Here is a 19117-nt window from a genome sequence, read left to right as displayed (position 1 = left end):
AGATGTTGATTAGCAGGTTTATGGTTTTTATGACTATCATCTTAAATTACATGTAAAAGTGTAGAATCTGAAATCACTATAAACCTGATACAGAAAAAGCAACAGTATCACAGATGGCCCATTTCCAGGTTTAGTTCGATAAATGCCAGGAAACTATTTTGCACTACGTAGAAAAACAGGTTAAAACCTAAAAAATAAACCATAAATAAAAAGGATTGATGGGCACTGTTTTACTGCCTTGATGATCTCAGGTATTCTGAAATGCTTTGTATCACCAAAGGCAGCTCAATGTGAAATTCCAGTTGCATGGAGAGAAAGGAAACTACCCCAATGGTTCGGGTTCTTCTTCCTCCACTCTAAGGAGCTGTTGTAGTTTTTCTACAAGCAGCGTGTACTTGTGTTTGTTCTAGCAGTAATGACCATCAAATGAAAAGTGTATCTATCTAAAGTGGGTAAGCATCAGTTCGGGACTAAACTATGACCAGCTCTAAGCCATCACAAGTTTTCCTTCTCAGATGAGCTGACGAAGCACCTTTTCATCACGTGAACCGTGTGAAGTGTCACCCAACCCCCCATGTTTTGCTTGTTGTTTTTTCTTTTAAAACAAAACAAAAAGGAACAGATTTCAAACCAAGATGACCAAACATTTTGGTCTACCATGGAAAAGAATAGGAATCTGTTATAAAATTACTTGTCAGCAGCAAAAAGACTCTTCAAGTGCCTTAACCACTGTACAGCTCGATAGTTTTAATACTTCAATTTTTTTTTCCATTATTCATTGTTGAAGAAATAATTTCACAATCTCAAATCAAAGTCAACACTGCAGTGAGGAGAGCTTTTCTACTTTATTACAAAGAGAAGAAGCCTTTATGTGGTCAGAAAATACAAGATTGATCTTTTTTTTTTTTTTTTCTCTTCCTATGAAACGCTGCTGTTCAAACAGCCAGAGTGAATTGTCTCAGTTCACTTAAGTCCCATCACATTCACTTGGGTATGGATGTCCTTGGCTGCTGAAAATCTGGCCCTTTAGTGCACAGGGCGACAAAGTAGTCCCCTGACCAGCAGTTCCAGAATGTCCCGTTTTCATATATTGCATCCATGCACACCTCCTAAAAATGAGGTACAGCAGGGCAAACATTTTCCAAAATAGATGTCATATATATAATATATACACATTCGTACATACATACCTTTATTCATGTGATGTCCAAAAATTTAAAAAAAATGTACACATTTATTACAAAATCGTAACAAAGACTGGACAGTGTTTTGCTCATTCTGGAAAGATGAAGCTCAGTAATACACAACTCTGGAAACTAACCAGAGACTGTGGCAATATCTTTCTTCTAAACAGTCAGATATTCTTGCATTAAGCTTGGCGAAAACTGCCTTTCAAAAACAGAAGGGGAAGTAAAATGAAGGAAGCAAACCTTGCTCATCTTTCCAAATGAAATACGAGAAGGATCTTCACATAAAAATGCACAAACATTTTTTATTACCAATAGTGCTACAATGAACAATGCAAATTTTGTTGTTGTCTAATTTTTTGTCTTTTTTCTTATTTTTTGACTTTTTACATTTTGGAAAACTAAGTGGTAAACTTTTGTCAGTGTACTCGCTTGTCTTTACAGACCCAAGCTTGTCTGCTGGCAAAAAAATAAAACAAAAACAAAAATTCAGACCCTGCTCAAACTAAAGAAAAAACAATTACAAATTTAGTTGTTGGGCAGCACATAATTAGTAAGGCAGGACCTCAAATGGTGACCCTTCGCATGAGCCAATTGCCAGATCCTCAAGGAATTAAAACCAGGATGCCTGAGCCACATCAGTTCTGCAGTTATGTTGAGTATTGTGCTGAGACAGCCATACCCCAAGAAAAGGGAAGTCTTTAGAAGGCTTGCTGAGCAGGGTTGTAGTTGAAGGTTGATGGCAGATGAGGCCTTTCTTCTAATTTGTCATATTCCAGATGGAACTCCTACAATCAAAAAAGAAACAAACAAAAAAGACAAAGCCAAATAAAACTATGTGTCATTTAACTGCTCAAAAGTGTTTTCTACAAGCCGTATTTGAAAAGCACGAATACAAAAGAGATCAAGTCCTAATCTATCTTGAGGCAAAAATGAGCCAGTTCACTATCTTGGATTCCATATTTTAATTACAAAAAAAGTCAATATTCTGAGCCACTACACCTGCAATGCGTGGGATTCCTCCAAACCTTCTTTTTTTTAAATGGTACTTTACCCTCAGAACCCTTGTTATGATCTCAATTATACAATCTGCATACACAACATGCTCACAAATCAGCCCATGCTATGATTACATTATGAATAAAGGCTCCTGCCTTTCAACAGTTCAGATGGACAGAGACTTACTGTGTATGATTTTTAGTTCTGAGATGTTTTGTGGCATTCTACCAGGCCCAGTCCTAAGTTAAACTAGCTGGGTTTCACCTTAGCACAACAATGGGAAACATGACCTAAAACACTAGAGACACACTATTGAAACCTATTTAAGACAGAACTGAAGAAAAATAATATAACACATTTCACACTCCAATTTACCCAAATCCTTGTGTATGTCCTGAGCTCCTTTGTATTACACCTCTCTTTGAAAACACCTTTCACAAGAAATCTCCCTGGTGTATTATAAACAACCATTCAGAATAAAAATCTTTGCCCATGTACTCAGATGCCACACAAGGAACTGATGCATAAACAAGCAGCTTCGCTGTCTCACTGGCACAACCTCCTGACTTCCATCTGAGAGGGTTTGGTTTGCCTACTTGTAAAATACCTCAGTGATGCAGCAGGAATTTTTAATCTGACTATAGCAACTACTACAAATCAGATTGCAGCTAGCCCTGATATCTAAATGCATCCTGATTATTACACAGAAAAAGCAGCTTTTCCCTCCGTGACCCTGCAAAAACCCTCAATTAGTACACTCTGACATTTGGTGCTCCTCCCTTCATACATGCAGTTACAAGAAATTACTTCAATCTGATATTTTTCAGATCCTTTCCGCAGCTTAACTTGGCCTCGTCCCCATTTCATCTTCATTCAAGAAGTACAGTAAGTGGAAGCTGCACAACTGTTTTTTAAGGCTACTTCCTTTCAACACAAGGGACACACACAGTCATTTATCTTGCCTAACTGAATGGGGAACCTCAGAGGACCTTCATCTGTATCTACAGAGAAAACTTAATCCCCCTCCTTTTACACACTGATAAAAACACTAAGCGTGCAGAACAGATTATTTTAAAGCACTCCCTGAAGTGCTTCAATAGTGCAATATTTCAGCTTTTACAGGTAGACAAACTCAATTAAAGAACAAATCAATTCATCATCAGAAATAAAATCTGGGGAAACTGAACTCCCCGATTCCTCTGCTTTAATGCAAAACAAGGTCTAACTAGCATGGAAAGAACATTCAGCGTGGCAACAAAACTAATGAGGGACAAATGCTAGGAAGCCAGCAGGTCTCTATTCCCCAGAGAATACTGTACCTAAACCTGGAAAATCCTCGCAAAGCCTGTATGTGAGGTTATAGAGCCATTTGCACTGAAGTGTTGTATGTTTGCCTCATTTCTGCATTCCTGCTCTGCTTCAGCCAAGATGTGTTTCTCTCATTTTTTCCACTACACTCTGTGCGTAGCCTTTAAGTTGCACAAACAAGTAAAATTGCTTTTGGCACTCCTCATTAACACTGCATGCCAGTTGGTGTACATTCCCCTCTTGTGCAGATCCACACATACGTGCTGGTACTGAAGGGATGCCTGCTCTCTCCTTTTTTCAGCAGCAAAGTCATGGTGTACAGGTATTTGGTGTCAAAAGCTGGTCTAGGTTGGTTGGATCTTCATAATTCTGAAGTCATTTTTTAATAGGGAAAATACCTCTCAAACTTCTCTCCCATTCCTGGCTTTCAGAGTTTCCATTTTGCACATAATCATGGAAGGATCTGCAGATTACTATCATTCTGTTGGGGAACTGCTTTTTTTTTTAAACAGAATTGTAAACAAAAGATAAGAATTAATAATAAAAGCTTAGATCGGTTACCTGAACCTTCACACGCTCTGAAATACCCTTGAAATTACACTTTACTTTAACCACCACAATGGAATTGATTACCTATAAATGGGGTTTCCAAACTTACTGTGGCTGCGTGCTACTGCCGGTCCTGTCTGAAGGAAGGGTTTGGCACCTTGAGCAGTGCTTTGTGGGCCACAAACTGGAAACCCTTCGTTTAGAAGGAGGAATACAATTTCCTACCAAAGCTGCTTTAGGAGCATATGAATGGATGCTTCAGACTGTTACTGATCTTAAAATAAAAAGGCTTACAGTGCCTTTTCGACTTACACGTCAGCAGTGCTGAAGCCCAATATCCAGCAGCATTTAAGAATACTTCAGTTATATCTGACAATACCAAAAAAGAACTCATTGACGAAAATTTGTTGAAAACTAAAAGGCAATTATTTATTGTATGTAGAAAAATACTTGTATTACATGTTTTTTTACACTTTAAGTCTTTCCTTTTGATTCCGGGGGCCACTGTAGTTTAGGGTGTGAACAGCATCACTGATATTTTTGAATATAAACAGATACAAATAAAGTGTATAAATGCCACTTATCTATTGACAAACATTTGTTATATTGTTAACTTCTTATACAGAATAATTATTGAAAATTAGATATGTTTTAATAACCAAGGAAAATGAGTACTAGCTGTGCGTGGGAACTTAGGGCACATGCTCAACACTAAATAAATTTCCTATGCAATTAAATCAGTTCCTTCTTGCGCCGCTCTAAAAACTTGCTTTGGTGGCAAAGTTACATCAGCCTGCACACAGACAAACAATAATATATAAAAAATACTGGAGACAGAATTGTTTCAGGTGATCCATAGCATTAATAGACTAAGCCAAAGCAAAGTTAGCTGAATAAGAATTGCCTAGATCACAAATAAGTCTGGGCTGTGTAGTCCCATTAAATGACAGCAAAGAAAATCTAAGCGGGACCAAGAAGGCAGTATTTATGCTGGCTTAAAGATGGGTGCAAAGACCCAAGTTTAAGGTAGGGCCTGAACTCAAATACTATGGCACATTGCTTTTACAAGAACAAATTTAACGTTCTACCATTTTAAGATCAATATTAATACTTCTATAATTACTAGAAAGTCATATAATACAGACAGCAACCCTTACAAGCAAGTAAACACCTGGAAATTTAACCTTTCTTCAGAAAGAACTCCACATTTTATAGATACAAAATCAAAGTATACAGATTATGTTATTTTTTTTCCCTCTCCTTAAATGGGATTAATTCTCCTTACTTTTCAAAGGAGAAATTCCAGACAGTTTACTTCAGACAATTTAAACCAGGATTTCAGTAAACGTGCAATTGTAGAAGGCAGTTTTGGTCTCATATCCACTTCCCTTCCTCTCTCTTTCACGTCTCCTCAACAGCAGCACACTATAAAGCCAAATCCTCAGTGAAAAATCAAAGTGTCTTTAGCCATATTGTACTTTCTAAATGCCCTAGAATGAAAAATCATATACAGAGACATATCTGTAGTCAGCATTTTCCTGTGTTCTGTTTGGCACTTACGGTGGATTTGAAATTAACTGTTGTTAGCATTTTCTCAATACTTAAACCCCCTATCAACACAGAATTAACAAAATCTTAATAGATTAGGATCTATTATTTCCTTTAAGAGACTCAGCTTTTTTTGTTTAATTTATTTTTTAATTTCCCTCTTTTAGGAAATAGAGTATTAGGAATAGAAAATTCAGCCTACTCTTTAATCTAGGGTCCTATAAAAAAAATCTAACAAGCCTTGCTCTTCGTTATTACAAACTTAGCTGTAAGATTTTATAATGTTATTCAGAGGAAACAGTTACATTTCCCTGTATCAATTGTAATTCAATATAACTTTTAATAACTGAGTTATTAATTTGCAGGTGCAATAAATACATAAGCTAATAACTGCATAATGCAACTTCCTCAAGGCACAGCACATTAGAATACGTGCCCGCCATCTATTTGAGAATATACACTAAAACAACAGATGAGTTTACAGAGTACCTTGAAAAATAATTTAATTTGCATATATAAATAAGAGAGTAATTCACCAGAAATAATTCTTGTTTGACTGCTTCAAGAGCACTAATGAAACTATTACGCAGCAATTACTACTGTGGCCTCCTAAGGAACTGTATTCCCAATACTCAACCAGTAATGCAGCTGTTACAGTAACAGACTGCTATTTATCAGAACCCTTTTTTCCCCCCAGATTCTTATATTTTTAATTTCCTGAACTAATACTGTATTAATACTTCTGTAATTGTTAGGAAAAGTTACTTAGCCATATTTTCCTTCAGTTTAGAGGTCAACACATACTGCCATTCTTGTTTTACTCCTCATGGGAAAAGTCCAGTCCAGAAATCATCAGAGGTAACACCATTACCATACAGTGCCAAGACCATACTAAACATATGCACAGAAATTCTTATTTACTGATCATGGATGGAAATCTTGAGGAAGGGTTTCCAGTAAGTGATTCCTTCTCCATGTAACACCATACCAATTTTCTTCAAATCTCTCTCTATCCTCCTGTGATCAATACTTAACTTGCCTGGTGCACTTTGCAGCAAACCAAAAACAAGTATGAAATGCAAAAAAAATCTGTATAGATCCTGGGCAAAATCATTTGGAGAACTCATTTTGTGTATCTCTGTTTCCTCCCTACAGCCAGGAATACCCACTATAAAAAAAACCAGCTCTACTCTTTAACAGAGGAAGGACAAAAGGGCAAACAAACAACTCAAGCACTGGATGCTGAATGTCAGGACAGTACTTAACACCCAGCAGAAAAAGTACTGTGTTCAGAAGTAGTGCTTAAGCATCAAGTAGTATCAAGCTTGATACATTCACTACAGGTAGAAAAACGGGAGACACTACGGATGTTACTACCCTTATACAATGGACATCACCTCCTTCTAGTAAAATAACTTTTTGTTTCCAAATACAGTAAAATTTCAATCCGATCTACTGATATGGATACCTATTTGAGACTTTAATTGTTCACTAACAAATAGAAAACATTGATTCCAAAGAATAAATCTATCCTTTTTAAAAGTAATTACTTCCTCTCTGAAGACCTTAAGTAATAAAATAACCTTAAACAGTGCCTTGGGATACCTAACAAGCTATATCAAACAACAACTCAATAATTTAAACACAGAAATAACATTTTTGTTTGGGTTCTCCTTTGAGGGGAGAGATGTTTTTGCTTAAACGTCTTGGAATCACTTTGTATATATAAATTATATCTATATAATTAATTGCACAAGCACAGCTTGCTATTAAAATCTTCCATTAGGAAGTTTTAGATTTGTTACGACCATTGGAAAAGCAGTAAAAGGAATGAGTCAAATGTGCGAATGGACCGATGAGTGTCACACATCATTGGAGATGACTAAAATGTAAATTTCTCAAGGGGTTGTACAGACTAAGCAAATTTAATATATATTATCTTAGAAGTATGTAGATGCAGCTTGATCACAGAAATGAAATGCCTTCTGTGCAAGCAATGCAGAATTTTGGCCTTCCAATTAAAGGAAACACCTAAATAGGTAGAACATGCATAGTTCCAACATACAGGAATCTTGTTCAGTGTCTCAAGATTTAGTCTGATCTGCTATGTGTTTTCCAGAAAATAAACCAAACACACAGGAGTATGGTCAGACGTTCTGTAGATACTGTATATGTTCTAAATTTCTTTATCATGAATGAATCTGCCATGCTGATTAAAACTTGAAGGAAAATCATGCCACTGCTATATAATTCCATGTAACTACAGCAGGTTGGCTGGTCACAGCCAAAGGGTTGTGATCAATAGTTCTATGTCTGGGTGGAGGTCAGTCACAAGTAGTGTCCTCCAAGGGTCCTTCTCAGGACCAGTGCTTTTCAACACCTTTATCAACGACACAGACAATGGAATTGAGTGCACCCTCAGCAAAGAGGGTTTTTTTGCAGATGACACCAAGCTGAGCAGTGCAGTCGATACATTGTAGGGAAGGGAAGCCATCCAGTGGGACTTGGACAGGCTGGATAAGTGGGCCCATGTGAACCTAATAAGATTCAACAAGGCCACGTGCAAGGGGTTGTACCTGGGTGGGGCAATCTCAGGTGTTTATACAAACTGGGAGAAGATCTCCTTGAGAGCAGCCCTGCAGAGAAGGACTTGGGGGGCTCTGATAGGTGAGAAGCTGGATGTGAGCCAGCAGTGTGTGCTGGCAGCCTGGAAGGCCAACTGTGTTCTGGACTGCATTAAAAAAGGGGCAGCCAGCAGGGAGAGGGAGGTGATGGTCCCCATCTACTCAGCTCTTGTGAGGCCCCATCTGGAGCACTGTGTCCAGGCTTGGGGCCCACAGCACTGGAAGGATGTGGAGCTCGTGGAACAGGTCCAGAGGAGGGCCACTAAGATGATCAGAGGGCTGGATAACCTCTTCTACATAGAAAGGTTGAGGGAATGGGCTTATTTAGCTTGGAAAAAAGAAGGTTCCAGGGAGACCTCACTGTGGCCTTCCAGTACTTGAAGGGAACATAAACAGAATATATATATTATATATATATATATAAACAGAATATAAACAGAATGGGGAACTGCTGTATACATGGGTGGATAGGAGTAGGGGGAATGGTTTTAAACTAAGACAGAGGAAGTTTAGGTTAGATATTAGGAGGAAGTTTTTTACTCAGAGCGTGGTGATGCACTGGAACAGGTTGCCTAGAGTGGCTGTGGATGCCCCATCCCTGGAGGCATTCAAGGCCAGGCTGGCTGTGGCTCTGGGCAGCTTGGTCTGATGGTTGGCAATCCTGCCTGTGGCAAGAGGGTTAAAACAAGGTGATCTTTGAGGTCCTCTTTCAACCCAGGCCATTCAATGCTTCTATGAACTAAAGTTAAACAAGGACTGTGATTTTTTGGAAGATTATCCAACTCAGACTCTAGCTAGGTGTGATGGTTGTGTGCATAATGCATATGTATCGTTTCCAGCTCAAACTAGAGTTGAATGCATTCCCTTATAGGATAGGCTACTGTCAGAAGAACGTATCCCTTTTTTCAGGTTAGTGAATGATAACACTGCTGATCACTAAAATATTTCTGCACTTATATGCATTAGAAAGCATTTGCTTTCACAGAGTGAAGAAATCATAATCAAGCAAGGAAAATACACTGTACAAAATGGTTTTAAAGCTGAAAGATACTTAAATACTGGGAAGTATTTTGAAAATACTTTGACAAGAGGGTGGAGAAAAAGAAGCATAATTCCATAAATTACAAATAAGGTGTGAGCAGTATTGACAGTATTCAAAACAGAAGGGAACAAATTATCATAAGTGGAAAGGGAGAAGACCGTTGTTCTTTTTGTGTATTTTTTAATGCCTCTTGGCCTAGAATACAGAAAACAATCATGAAAACATCTCCTTCCTAAGAGAAGCAATCTATTTTGAAGTACGTGAACATTCAAACGAGAGCACTGAACTCCTACATTATGCTCAATAAGACAGTATCTAGAAAACAGCAACAACAAAAACAACCCAAGCCAACTCCTCCCACTCTAAACACCTGTTCTAAGTCCAAAGCTTGATGTGGTAACTCCCTGCTCAACTTTCTAAAGCAAAACAGTAATATTTGCATGCAGAATTTTAAAAATAACAATTATTTTTATTCTAGAATACTGTACTTGAAAGAAAGTTTTTCAATATTAATAAAAATTGTGATGAAAACAAGAAGCTCTTTTTAGTTCCCAAAGAAAACAGGAAATGGAAAAACTGCTCCTCCCTTTCCACAGACAAGCCAGTTATTTTTTAGGCAATCTCTGTTCTCATGCACATCAGGAACAAAGATAATGAACTGGAATGATGTGAGGTTAAAAGCTGAGATTCTGAGATGGACTTTGGGTTACTGTCTTTCTAAAAACGTACAGCTGATAGACTTAAAATATCCTCACAAGGGGAAATATATACCTTAGCTACTTTCCTCCAGTTAAGACAGTCAAAGAAGTAATATGTTCCCCTCTCGTACGTATTGGTTTTCATTGTTGGCTCCATTCCGGGTGCCCTGGTGATCCATACTCGTTCTTCTTTGTGGTATCTCCAATCCCGGTTAAATCTTTCAATAGGAAGGAAAAATAATTTTTAGCATTAGTTATTTCAATTTGATGTCACAGGCTACAATTCTAAGATTTTACATAAAACTCGTACAATACATTCAAAATCAAAATGCTATTTCTAAGGCATCATTACGGTTGCTATCGCATACCACTTCCACTTAATTATTACACTTTAACTTCATCACACACAAAACTTCAGCAAGTCTGGTAAGTTCAAACAACAAACTCTTCTTTATGACTATATGTTGTTTTTCATTTAGTTGAAGATTCTCAAGTTAGACATTTAATAACTAATGAACACTCACAAACTTTTTTCACATCGCTTTATAAGAATGCTAAATTTATGAGACAGACATTTGATTTCTGCTGTATGAATGAAAGAAGTGCAAAATGGAACCAATGTCGGAGGAGGTATTCTGAAACAGTTTTTCAGCCTTAGATTGACTAAGCTTCTCTTTCCAGTACTGTTTTTTCTTTTTTAATATTACATGTACTACTTCATTACTGCGAAAGATTAAATCATGTAAGACCAACAAAGTAGTTTCAACGTACAGCTCTACTGCCGCTAATAGCTGTAATACATCTCCTCCATTCATGTAATAGAGATAAAACAGGAGATCTTCTCCATATCGGCCGAGTTTTATTGCAGCCAGCTGCAAAAGATGGAAGAAAATGAGGATGAAAAAAATCACTATATATAAATACTTTAAGACAAAATATCCCACTTAAATAACAGAGGGATACATGCAGAATGTGCTTCCATCCTACATGCATTGTAAATTGTAATCTAACAGGAGAAAGAATTATTACAACAATCATTTTTCTTCATTTTGTTAACCTTTCCAACTAACACGAAGATACGTTAGGAGAATAAACAGAAGAATCAGCAAGACAGAATTTTATCCCTGCACCTATGTGTATCTTCATCTACTCTTCTTAGTTCTTTAAACACTTGAATGTATTTGCTTATTTCACACCCTAGTAAGTAACACGAGCAGAATTTCTTGCCGTATTTCTCAATAGCCCCTCTTAAGGAGCTACAGTACTTGAAAAAAAATGCACCTAACAAGAATTCCTATTTGTGTACACATGGGAAGCAACAGATAAATATGACAGTATCTTGAATCACAATTCTGAGCCAATCTCAAGAAAAAAACAATTTAATATGGCATTTGAATATTACAGCACACTGAATTATACTAAACATGCTCTTTGTATGAAGAGCATACAACGTGTTTGTTAGCTAACTCTGCCCGTACTCATTTTTGTTTTCCCTACCCTTTTCTAAGGTGGAATGGGTGCATGATATGTTCTAACCAGCCAGTTAACATATCATTGCTCTTAAAAAGATTGAGAACATCCACTGAATGCATTGAATTTGAAAAAAAAAAAAAATCTGTTTGAAAGAAAATTTAGAAAATTACTGGTAATAAACTAACAAAAAGTACACACACATACTCACCTTATCCCTAATGTGAATGTTAGTTAAGTATTCAGATGGAACATGGAAGTCTAAAAAAGAATCGGAATTGATGCAACTATTAAGACTTGTAAATGAGAACCATTTTCATATATTAATATTGAATAAATAGCCTTTTTATTCTTACCTATGTCTTGAGGTCGACAAGGTGACGATGCCCAAGGTGATGCAAATTTGGGATAAAGATTTCTGAGGGGGAAAAAAAAAAACACAATTTACAAACTGGCAGCAATAAGCATAACACACAGCTAGCATCACTCCACATGGGGTGAGAAGGAAGGAAAGAGGGATATTTCCAACCCATTTTCTTAAAGCATGAATAAGCTACACTTATTCATTTTCTTTCTAATGCAGAGTACAGGCGCATTTAAACCGTCTTGGGAATCTCCAGAGACAAAATTTCATTTTTTAGTCTATCATTCCTTTAACTTAAGTGCCAGAAATCCAATTTTAAATAGATTATTATTATTATTATTATTAGACCTGGAACACCTGCCATGAGCCGGGTGGGCTCTGATTCATTAGCCTACAATTTAAAAGGAAGAAAGAAGTTTATACTGGCAGATTCATTTTTTGTAAATTTTTTAACTAAGCAACAAAGATGTTCTTTTAAATTTCAGTGACTGCAAATAAACTACATCCCAGCACAATGTGAAAATATGCTTATTAAGATTTAATATTTTTCTTTCATGCTACCAACAAAAACAAAGACCTACATCATTTGTTTAATAAAGAGAAAACGATGAATTTTCCAACTCTACTACAATGATGATGTACCAAGGAATGAGTTTTATATTTAACGGGTAAAGCAGTGAAAAAAGGTCCAGGCTGAAGAACACTTTCACAGGTAGCTGCACCACAGTGCGCTTCCAATTACCCAGGTCAAGATGCTATGCAGAACTTTGTGAAAATGTTACTTGTATTAGGGTACACCCTCTTCAACCCTTGTTCCCTTCTTGACAACGACTTAATAGTTGCTACTAAGCATCTGAATCCTACACAGCTATCCCAACAAAACTAACTTCCAGCTGAGCCACAGAGCCTACACTGCCAAAGTGGTGTCAGCCTCAATCGAGGTTACTAATCTTAGTGTAACAGTGAAAGTCTGTGCTAGAGAGCCTGCAGGAAGATTTCAGTAGCAATATCTGATGATGATGGAAATAACTAAAACATTCTTTCTACTGAAAGCCTGGACAGTCATTGCCCAAGGAGAGGAGCTTCATGCAACTCCACCACATCATGCATGCCCTAGTGACCTTCTGCCCTAAGGTGAAGAACAGATTCCAACTGCATCACTTAAATGAAATAATAACAGGGGTTTCCACAGTGTCTCCTTTATGACATGAATAAAATGCTACTAATTTAACATTTTTCAAGGAGGTATTGGTTGTGGATGCCCCATCCCTGGAGGCATTCAAGGCCAGGCTGAATTTGGCTCTGGGCAGCTTTGTCTGGTGGTTGGCGACCCTGCATATAGTAGAGGGGTTGAAACTTGATTATTATTGTGGTCCTTTTCAACCCAGGCCATTCTGTGATTCCATGAAATGCATCTGTCTTAAGGAAATATGGGACTGTATAGGCAATACATAATCATTATTTAAGAATAAGTGTTAACCTATCTATGCGGAAAAGAAGTACAAAACTAGGAGTTATTAGGTTTACTTCAAATAAAGATATAGGCAGAACTCTAAAATTGTGTTTTTAAAAGCACATTTATCATGTGTTTAAACGGGATAAGAGACTTTAATATCAGAAGCATCTCAAAAGGCAGAAAAAGAAATCTGCTTCCCAAGTAAAAATGCTTTTTTTTTTTTTTTCTAATGGCAATCTGTAAATCAAGCAAAGGATGCTTAACATAAGGCAAGATATTAAGGGTGGCACAGGCTTTATGCTAAACTGCTCTGTAGTACAAAATAAAACCAACTTTATGACACAGAATAGATTAAATACTAAACCTATCCCCTCCATCCAACACATAAATATCTAGTATACAGTAATTATGTGTTAAAAGCTTTTAAAAATCCTGCTCTTTAACATACATTGGCTGAAAAAAAGCAGCAGTATGTCACATGTATATATTGTTTATGTATGCATGCACAGTATTAACCTGGACATTACACTCAGGAGCTGTATAGTACAGCTATAGGTCATCCCAAAGCAGAAAATCATGGAATGGTTGGAAGGGGCTTTAAGATCACCTAGCTCCAAATTCCCTATAGACTATTCAATAGGTGGGTAAAGGTTAAGTTTTATTTTAGGCATCAAAACTAACGCATAATGTTGTATAAAACATCAAATAATAACATTACCAGAAGTATTATCCTACTACGTCTGCATGCCAGCTGTTTAACTAAATGATGTAACCAGATTTCACCTGTGTTGAGGAACAGTAACAGAGGAAGCTCAAGAATTAAGATTCAGATGTTCATAACATAATTTAGAGTACAAGGGCATTCTATTTTCAAGCTGATTATCCTCCAATTACTTTTGAGCAATTTGTACTGAGAAAAGTAAATAACTTTAGTATCAGGCAGATATCCCAGTGAGTGCTAAAAAATCTGAAACTACTGAGAAAAAGCAGCAAACTGTGATAGGTTTAACTGTTCTTTATGTATTCTCAGCATGCTGAGGGAGAAGGAGATGGGAGTGAAGAACTGCTAGATTCAATAAGGAAGGGAGCTGTGTGCCTAACACAAGCAAAGAAAATACTATGCTCAAGTAACACATTCAGCAAATAACTACACGCAATTGTACCAGAAGGATGAGTCTGGGGGATGGTTTTGAAATATTTCTAAAAGCATTGATGATGCGACAATCTGAGTATGTTTTGATGCAAACATTAAAGAAATATTTTCTAGAAATGATTATTTCTATAAAGTTATGCCTCGAGAAATAAATACGTACATTAATACCAATCATTTCAAGATGCAAAAATCAAGAGCTACTTTTTCCTGCCATTTCCCTCTCACCTTGGTACTCCCATTCAGAAATCTTCTCTGCACTCACACATTCAGAGTGCAGCTCTGTATAAAATTTATGACAAATAGCAAGTCAGCATACTGTTTGGTCTTTGTTTGGCTAATGTTTTGTATGAAAGATTTTAAATGCATGCACAAAACTGCCAGTAAGGTTAATATTACATAAATTTCTTCTGATAAAAAGCATCAAAACTTTTTATCTCATTTTTTCCCCACATACAAAGTGCCACAGAACTAAGGCAAGTGACTAAGGTCAACCTCTGTGTTTTTCTTTGCTGAAAGATGAAGAGTCATTTACATAACATAAGGCAAAAATTCAGGACATGGTAAGATTGTATCAAAGGATAAGGACAACGCATGCTTCCTATCAACTGTATTTTACAGATTAAAATAAACTACAGGCCTGTTGTTCCCCCTCAGTGCCTCCCTCAATGAGAAGGGTATAAAATTCTTCATGATTGAAGAGTCACGATGGGACATTCCTAGCTGCCGAAGTACCAGAAATTGAACTTATCTCAGACAGCTGTAGTCACGAAGATAGGCATTTCTCCCCAAACTGGGGAAAAATCTAGATTCCTTCTGTAACAAGTACAGAAAAAGATGCTTTCTGGGCTGGTGATTCACCTTACTATTCTTAAGAACTTCTCTTACCATTGAGAACTTGTTATTTACTCTTCCATCCACTGCCACTAAAGGAAGCCTAGATGACTAAACTGAGGTGAAACGAATGGACGTTAACTCGAACACTGTATTTTCAACTTTGTTGCAGAGTAAACTCTGTAAATGCACTAGTACCTATCCCCCAGATTTCTGTGATATCTATACGTAATTACCTTCAAGGAATACTATTATTAGAAAAATAATGCGTATTTGAGGCCTACTAACAACACACTGTCAATTCCTTAAATAATGTCCTAAGAAGATAGGAGAATAAGCAAAGCCACGAGACTTACTGAAAGCTTGCAAAACAAATCTCAGTATCCCTTGAAGCACAATTACCTTGTTTATGAAAGTTTTGTTTTACTGTCATTATGTTTTCAAATTTTATTTGGCAAAATGTCTTGTGGGTTTGATGCTTATGTCAACTAAGTTAATCTATTATTACCAACGACAGCATAATAAGAACCAAACTGAAGACAGTACTAAAAGACAGAAACTTACTCAGGAGAGTTGAGATTGAGACCTAGTGTTGTTAAATCACTTCCTAATGCAAGATGTACCATTCCTGGATCTGTCTCTGCTGCCCTGATGAATGTTAACAAGCCAATCATTCCAAACTGGTCCGTCACCATCCCTTGAGGAATGTTGGTAACCCGACCTGGGCAAGAAGAACAAATTAGTTTTGTTCTTTCAAGAAGTGAAGAAACCAACATGATGATATAAAGAACCGCCAAAACCTTTGATGAGGACAAAGCGGAATGTTACATACCATCAGGTAACACCTGGATCCCTTTTTTCTGCTGGTTGTTGTTTTGCGTAGTTGAACTTTTATCTCCAGGAAACTTGGGCCCATCTGTGCTGGATGATGTTTTGCCTGATGTATTCAAATTCTATTAAAAGTAATTTGTAGAGTTGGTATGATGGAAACAATCCAAAAAGGAAAAGATTGGTAGACCGTATCTTTCAGCCAAGAGCTCTGAACAGTACTTCAAGTCACACTAATACATTAGCTACTAAAATGCAACAAAGCTGAAGTTCTTGCACTCTGTTGACAAACCTCATGTAATACTCGACACTTCATAAAATACACTTCCCATGCAACAAGAGCTATCAGTAAGCCTACAGCTTGTAATCTTGGAAAACATTTTACACTTGAGTTTGAATACACAATGAATGTCTCAAGTATCTGTGCTTTCTCCAATAGCCTTGTTCCTGCAGCCCACAACACTCCATGATGCAGCAATAGGTAATAACACAGGCCAATTTCAGGTGCAAACAACAAGCAGTTGGCACCTTTGCAACTATCAGGAAAGAGATGTAAACACTGTGTTTGGCAAGAAAACTGCAATAGCTCTCCAGGAGCCCACATACTGACAAAAGGTACCTTTCATAAACATTATTTCCTTAATATTCTTTAAAACAAGTCTGCAGTAACACAATATAATCATGTTTTGTCCCTTGTTCCCTACTATACTCAATCCCAAGTGTAACAGAATATTCTCCACACCATAATCCGTCCACAGTTTCCAAGGAGGAGGCCTAGATCCCTCCTTTTTTGAAGTGACATTTTCCAGTTTTCATGCAAGTTTGTAGTCCCTTCTAATACTTACCTGCCATTACTTCTTTTTAATAAATTTTTGCAATTATAAGTAGTACAGAAATCAAACTAGAACATTCTGTCCAACACTGCAGAATGCTGTTCTCTGTCATCCAAATTTTAGTGTATTTATCTCTAATTTTTAATAAAATACACAATTTTAAATTACAGGTCTCGCTAAGTAAACAACAGAAAAAAAATCTTACAATCTAACACATAGTAATTAGAACAATACTTAAGATCCAACTAGTCTGCAACATAACCACAAATGTAACAGTCTCTATTAAAAGACTGTGCTCCCTGCACTTTCATTTGCTCATCAACAATTTTACCTTGAAGTGGTATTTTATCACCTAACATTTCAAGGATTTGACAGCTTAGAAGAAAGATGGCACCATCTGAAAATTACTAGTGCCGATGAGAGGCACCAACAGTGAAAACTGAGCTGGAATTGCTAGAAAAAGAAGTTACGGATTGCAGAACTTTAAAAATGGATGTCAATTCTTGAAAACAATTGTGAAGTATTCTTGTAAGTGCTTCCTCAACCACTCTCGCTCTAAATACATGAGGATATACAGTACTCTTATGAAATTAAGAAAGCAAGGTCACTGTGTCTGTTGGAACGAAAGAACATTCTGAGAAATGCCATTTACACAGTCACATATGAAACCCTACTTTAATTTCTCGTTAATTTAAAGGGGCAACTTTGAAAACCTTATACTTTAAATATATTCCACTGCCTATTTAGAAATACAGCAATCATGAAAAGTTCTAACACTTGAAACAAAAGCATATTTACTTACAGATTTATTATCATCGTTACTTGATGTTGGGTCTTTGTAGCTGGAACCTGGTAATGCTGGAAAATCTTCATTGTGTATTGAAAAGTCTTGGGACTGCTCACTTGCTGGTTTTGTTACCATCCCAACTATTATCAAAACGAAAGCAGAAATAATATTAAATGATCGCTAAGTAAAAAATTTCCTGCTGTTGATCTTGCTTACTGCTCATTTTCCTTATGTACACATAGTACAGCAGAAACAATTTAAAAAACCAGTAACTCAGGTAAAACAAAACAACGCATATTCATCTAAAACATCACACAGATTAGACTCCAGCCTCTATTTAAGTGTGAGCTGAGAAACACTCTGGGTTAAATTTATAGACAAATCCACTGCTTTAAGAATGAAGCCCCAAACTTTTTATCAATAAAAGCACCTGTTTTGCATATTTAAATAACAACAACAAAAATCTTTACAGGTGTTATTGAAGTAGTTTTAAAGGAAATCCACTGATGAAGCAAGGATAAATTGCTTTTAATACTATACATTTTTCCTCCATTCTCTAATCACTTTAGAAGCAGGTAGATAGAAGATAGAAGATGCCCATTTAACTTGCAACAGAACATATCACCAATTAAATACTTGCCTGTGACATAAGAATGACTCCTACTTTCAGTATGGAAACTGAAAGCATTCAGCCTGCAACTCTCAGTGCTCTGACCCTAATTTTAAAGAAGTAGGCCAATCACATTGGAATATGGATTCTGACTACTGAAAAACAACATTTTTTCTACGCCAGTTGAAAACAGAACAGAAATCCTCCCCAGACACCCAAGGGCAAATATTCTTTTCTAAGACACAGAGAAGTAATACAGTGATTTGTTTGCAAACTACACCACTACAGTAAGAGATGGCAGAAGCAAGTCTAGGGCCTATTTTTTAATGTTTCTTAACAGATGATGTAAGACCTAAAATGACTCAGTAGCTCACAACATATATGACTTTGTATTGTATTCTTATGTTAAAGGTCAATGTTCCATCAAGAAAAAAAAATATATATAACTCAGTTTCCTCTGTAATTGCTTTGCTTTCAGAGTTATTAAGATTTCTTCCACTGAGAGAACAGTAGCAAACATTAACTATATTGTGTATTTTCCTTCTAAGACATGTTTGAAGGCTTATTTTCTGAAATAAGCTAAGCATACAGAAAGCATGCCTGCCTCCGCTCAGTTTGAAACTTCCTTTTTTCTTGACCACAACCAGAAGCATTCTCCACCTTGACTTGCCAACACAGTGGCAAGTGCCTCACATAACACTATTTCTTTACTGTTTCTACAGTGATAGCCTGCATTTAATAGATGCTCAAGATAACTTTTCAGACCTTTTCTCCCTAGTTCACCACACAATCACGCAAACAGGTATTGCTAGCACCACAAATGGGGAAAT

At 36.8% G+C, this 19117-nt stretch overlaps 1 protein-coding gene across 5 annotated transcripts in view; it reads right to left on the bottom strand.

Annotated features, from left to right (window-relative positions):
- Positions 1 to 826: 826 nt before the first annotated feature.
- CNOT2 (CCR4-NOT transcription complex subunit 2) overlaps positions 827 to 19117 on the bottom strand; it is an 84234-nt gene continuing 65943 nt past the window's right edge. For 4 of the 5 annotated variants that reach the window (XM_015855998.3, XM_085536803.1, XM_085536800.1 and 1 more), the window contains 8 exons: positions 17693 to 17817; positions 16062 to 16182; positions 15794 to 15950; positions 11782 to 11843; positions 11637 to 11686; positions 10727 to 10827; positions 10029 to 10173; positions 827 to 1975 (listed from right to left, as the gene is read on the bottom strand). In XM_015855998.3, coding sequence (XP_015711484.3) covers positions 1889 to 1975; positions 10029 to 10173; positions 10727 to 10827; positions 11637 to 11686; positions 11782 to 11843; positions 15794 to 15950; positions 16062 to 16182; positions 17693 to 17817 — 848 coding nt within the window. In that variant the 3' untranslated portion in view covers positions 827 to 1888. Of the gene's footprint in view, positions 1976 to 9328; positions 9453 to 10028; positions 10174 to 10726; positions 10828 to 11636; positions 11687 to 11781; positions 11844 to 15793; positions 15951 to 16061; positions 16183 to 17692; positions 17818 to 19117 lie in introns of those variants that run through there. The other variant, XM_085536792.1, reaches the window with a different exon arrangement.

Source organism: Coturnix japonica, chromosome 1 (assembly GCF_054131305.1).
Source record: "Coturnix japonica strain WE chromosome 1, WE-NBRP24, whole genome shotgun sequence".
Lineage (NCBI taxonomy): Eukaryota > Metazoa > Chordata > Aves > Galliformes > Phasianidae > Coturnix > Coturnix japonica.
This window is presented reverse-complemented; position numbering and strand designations above follow the sequence as displayed.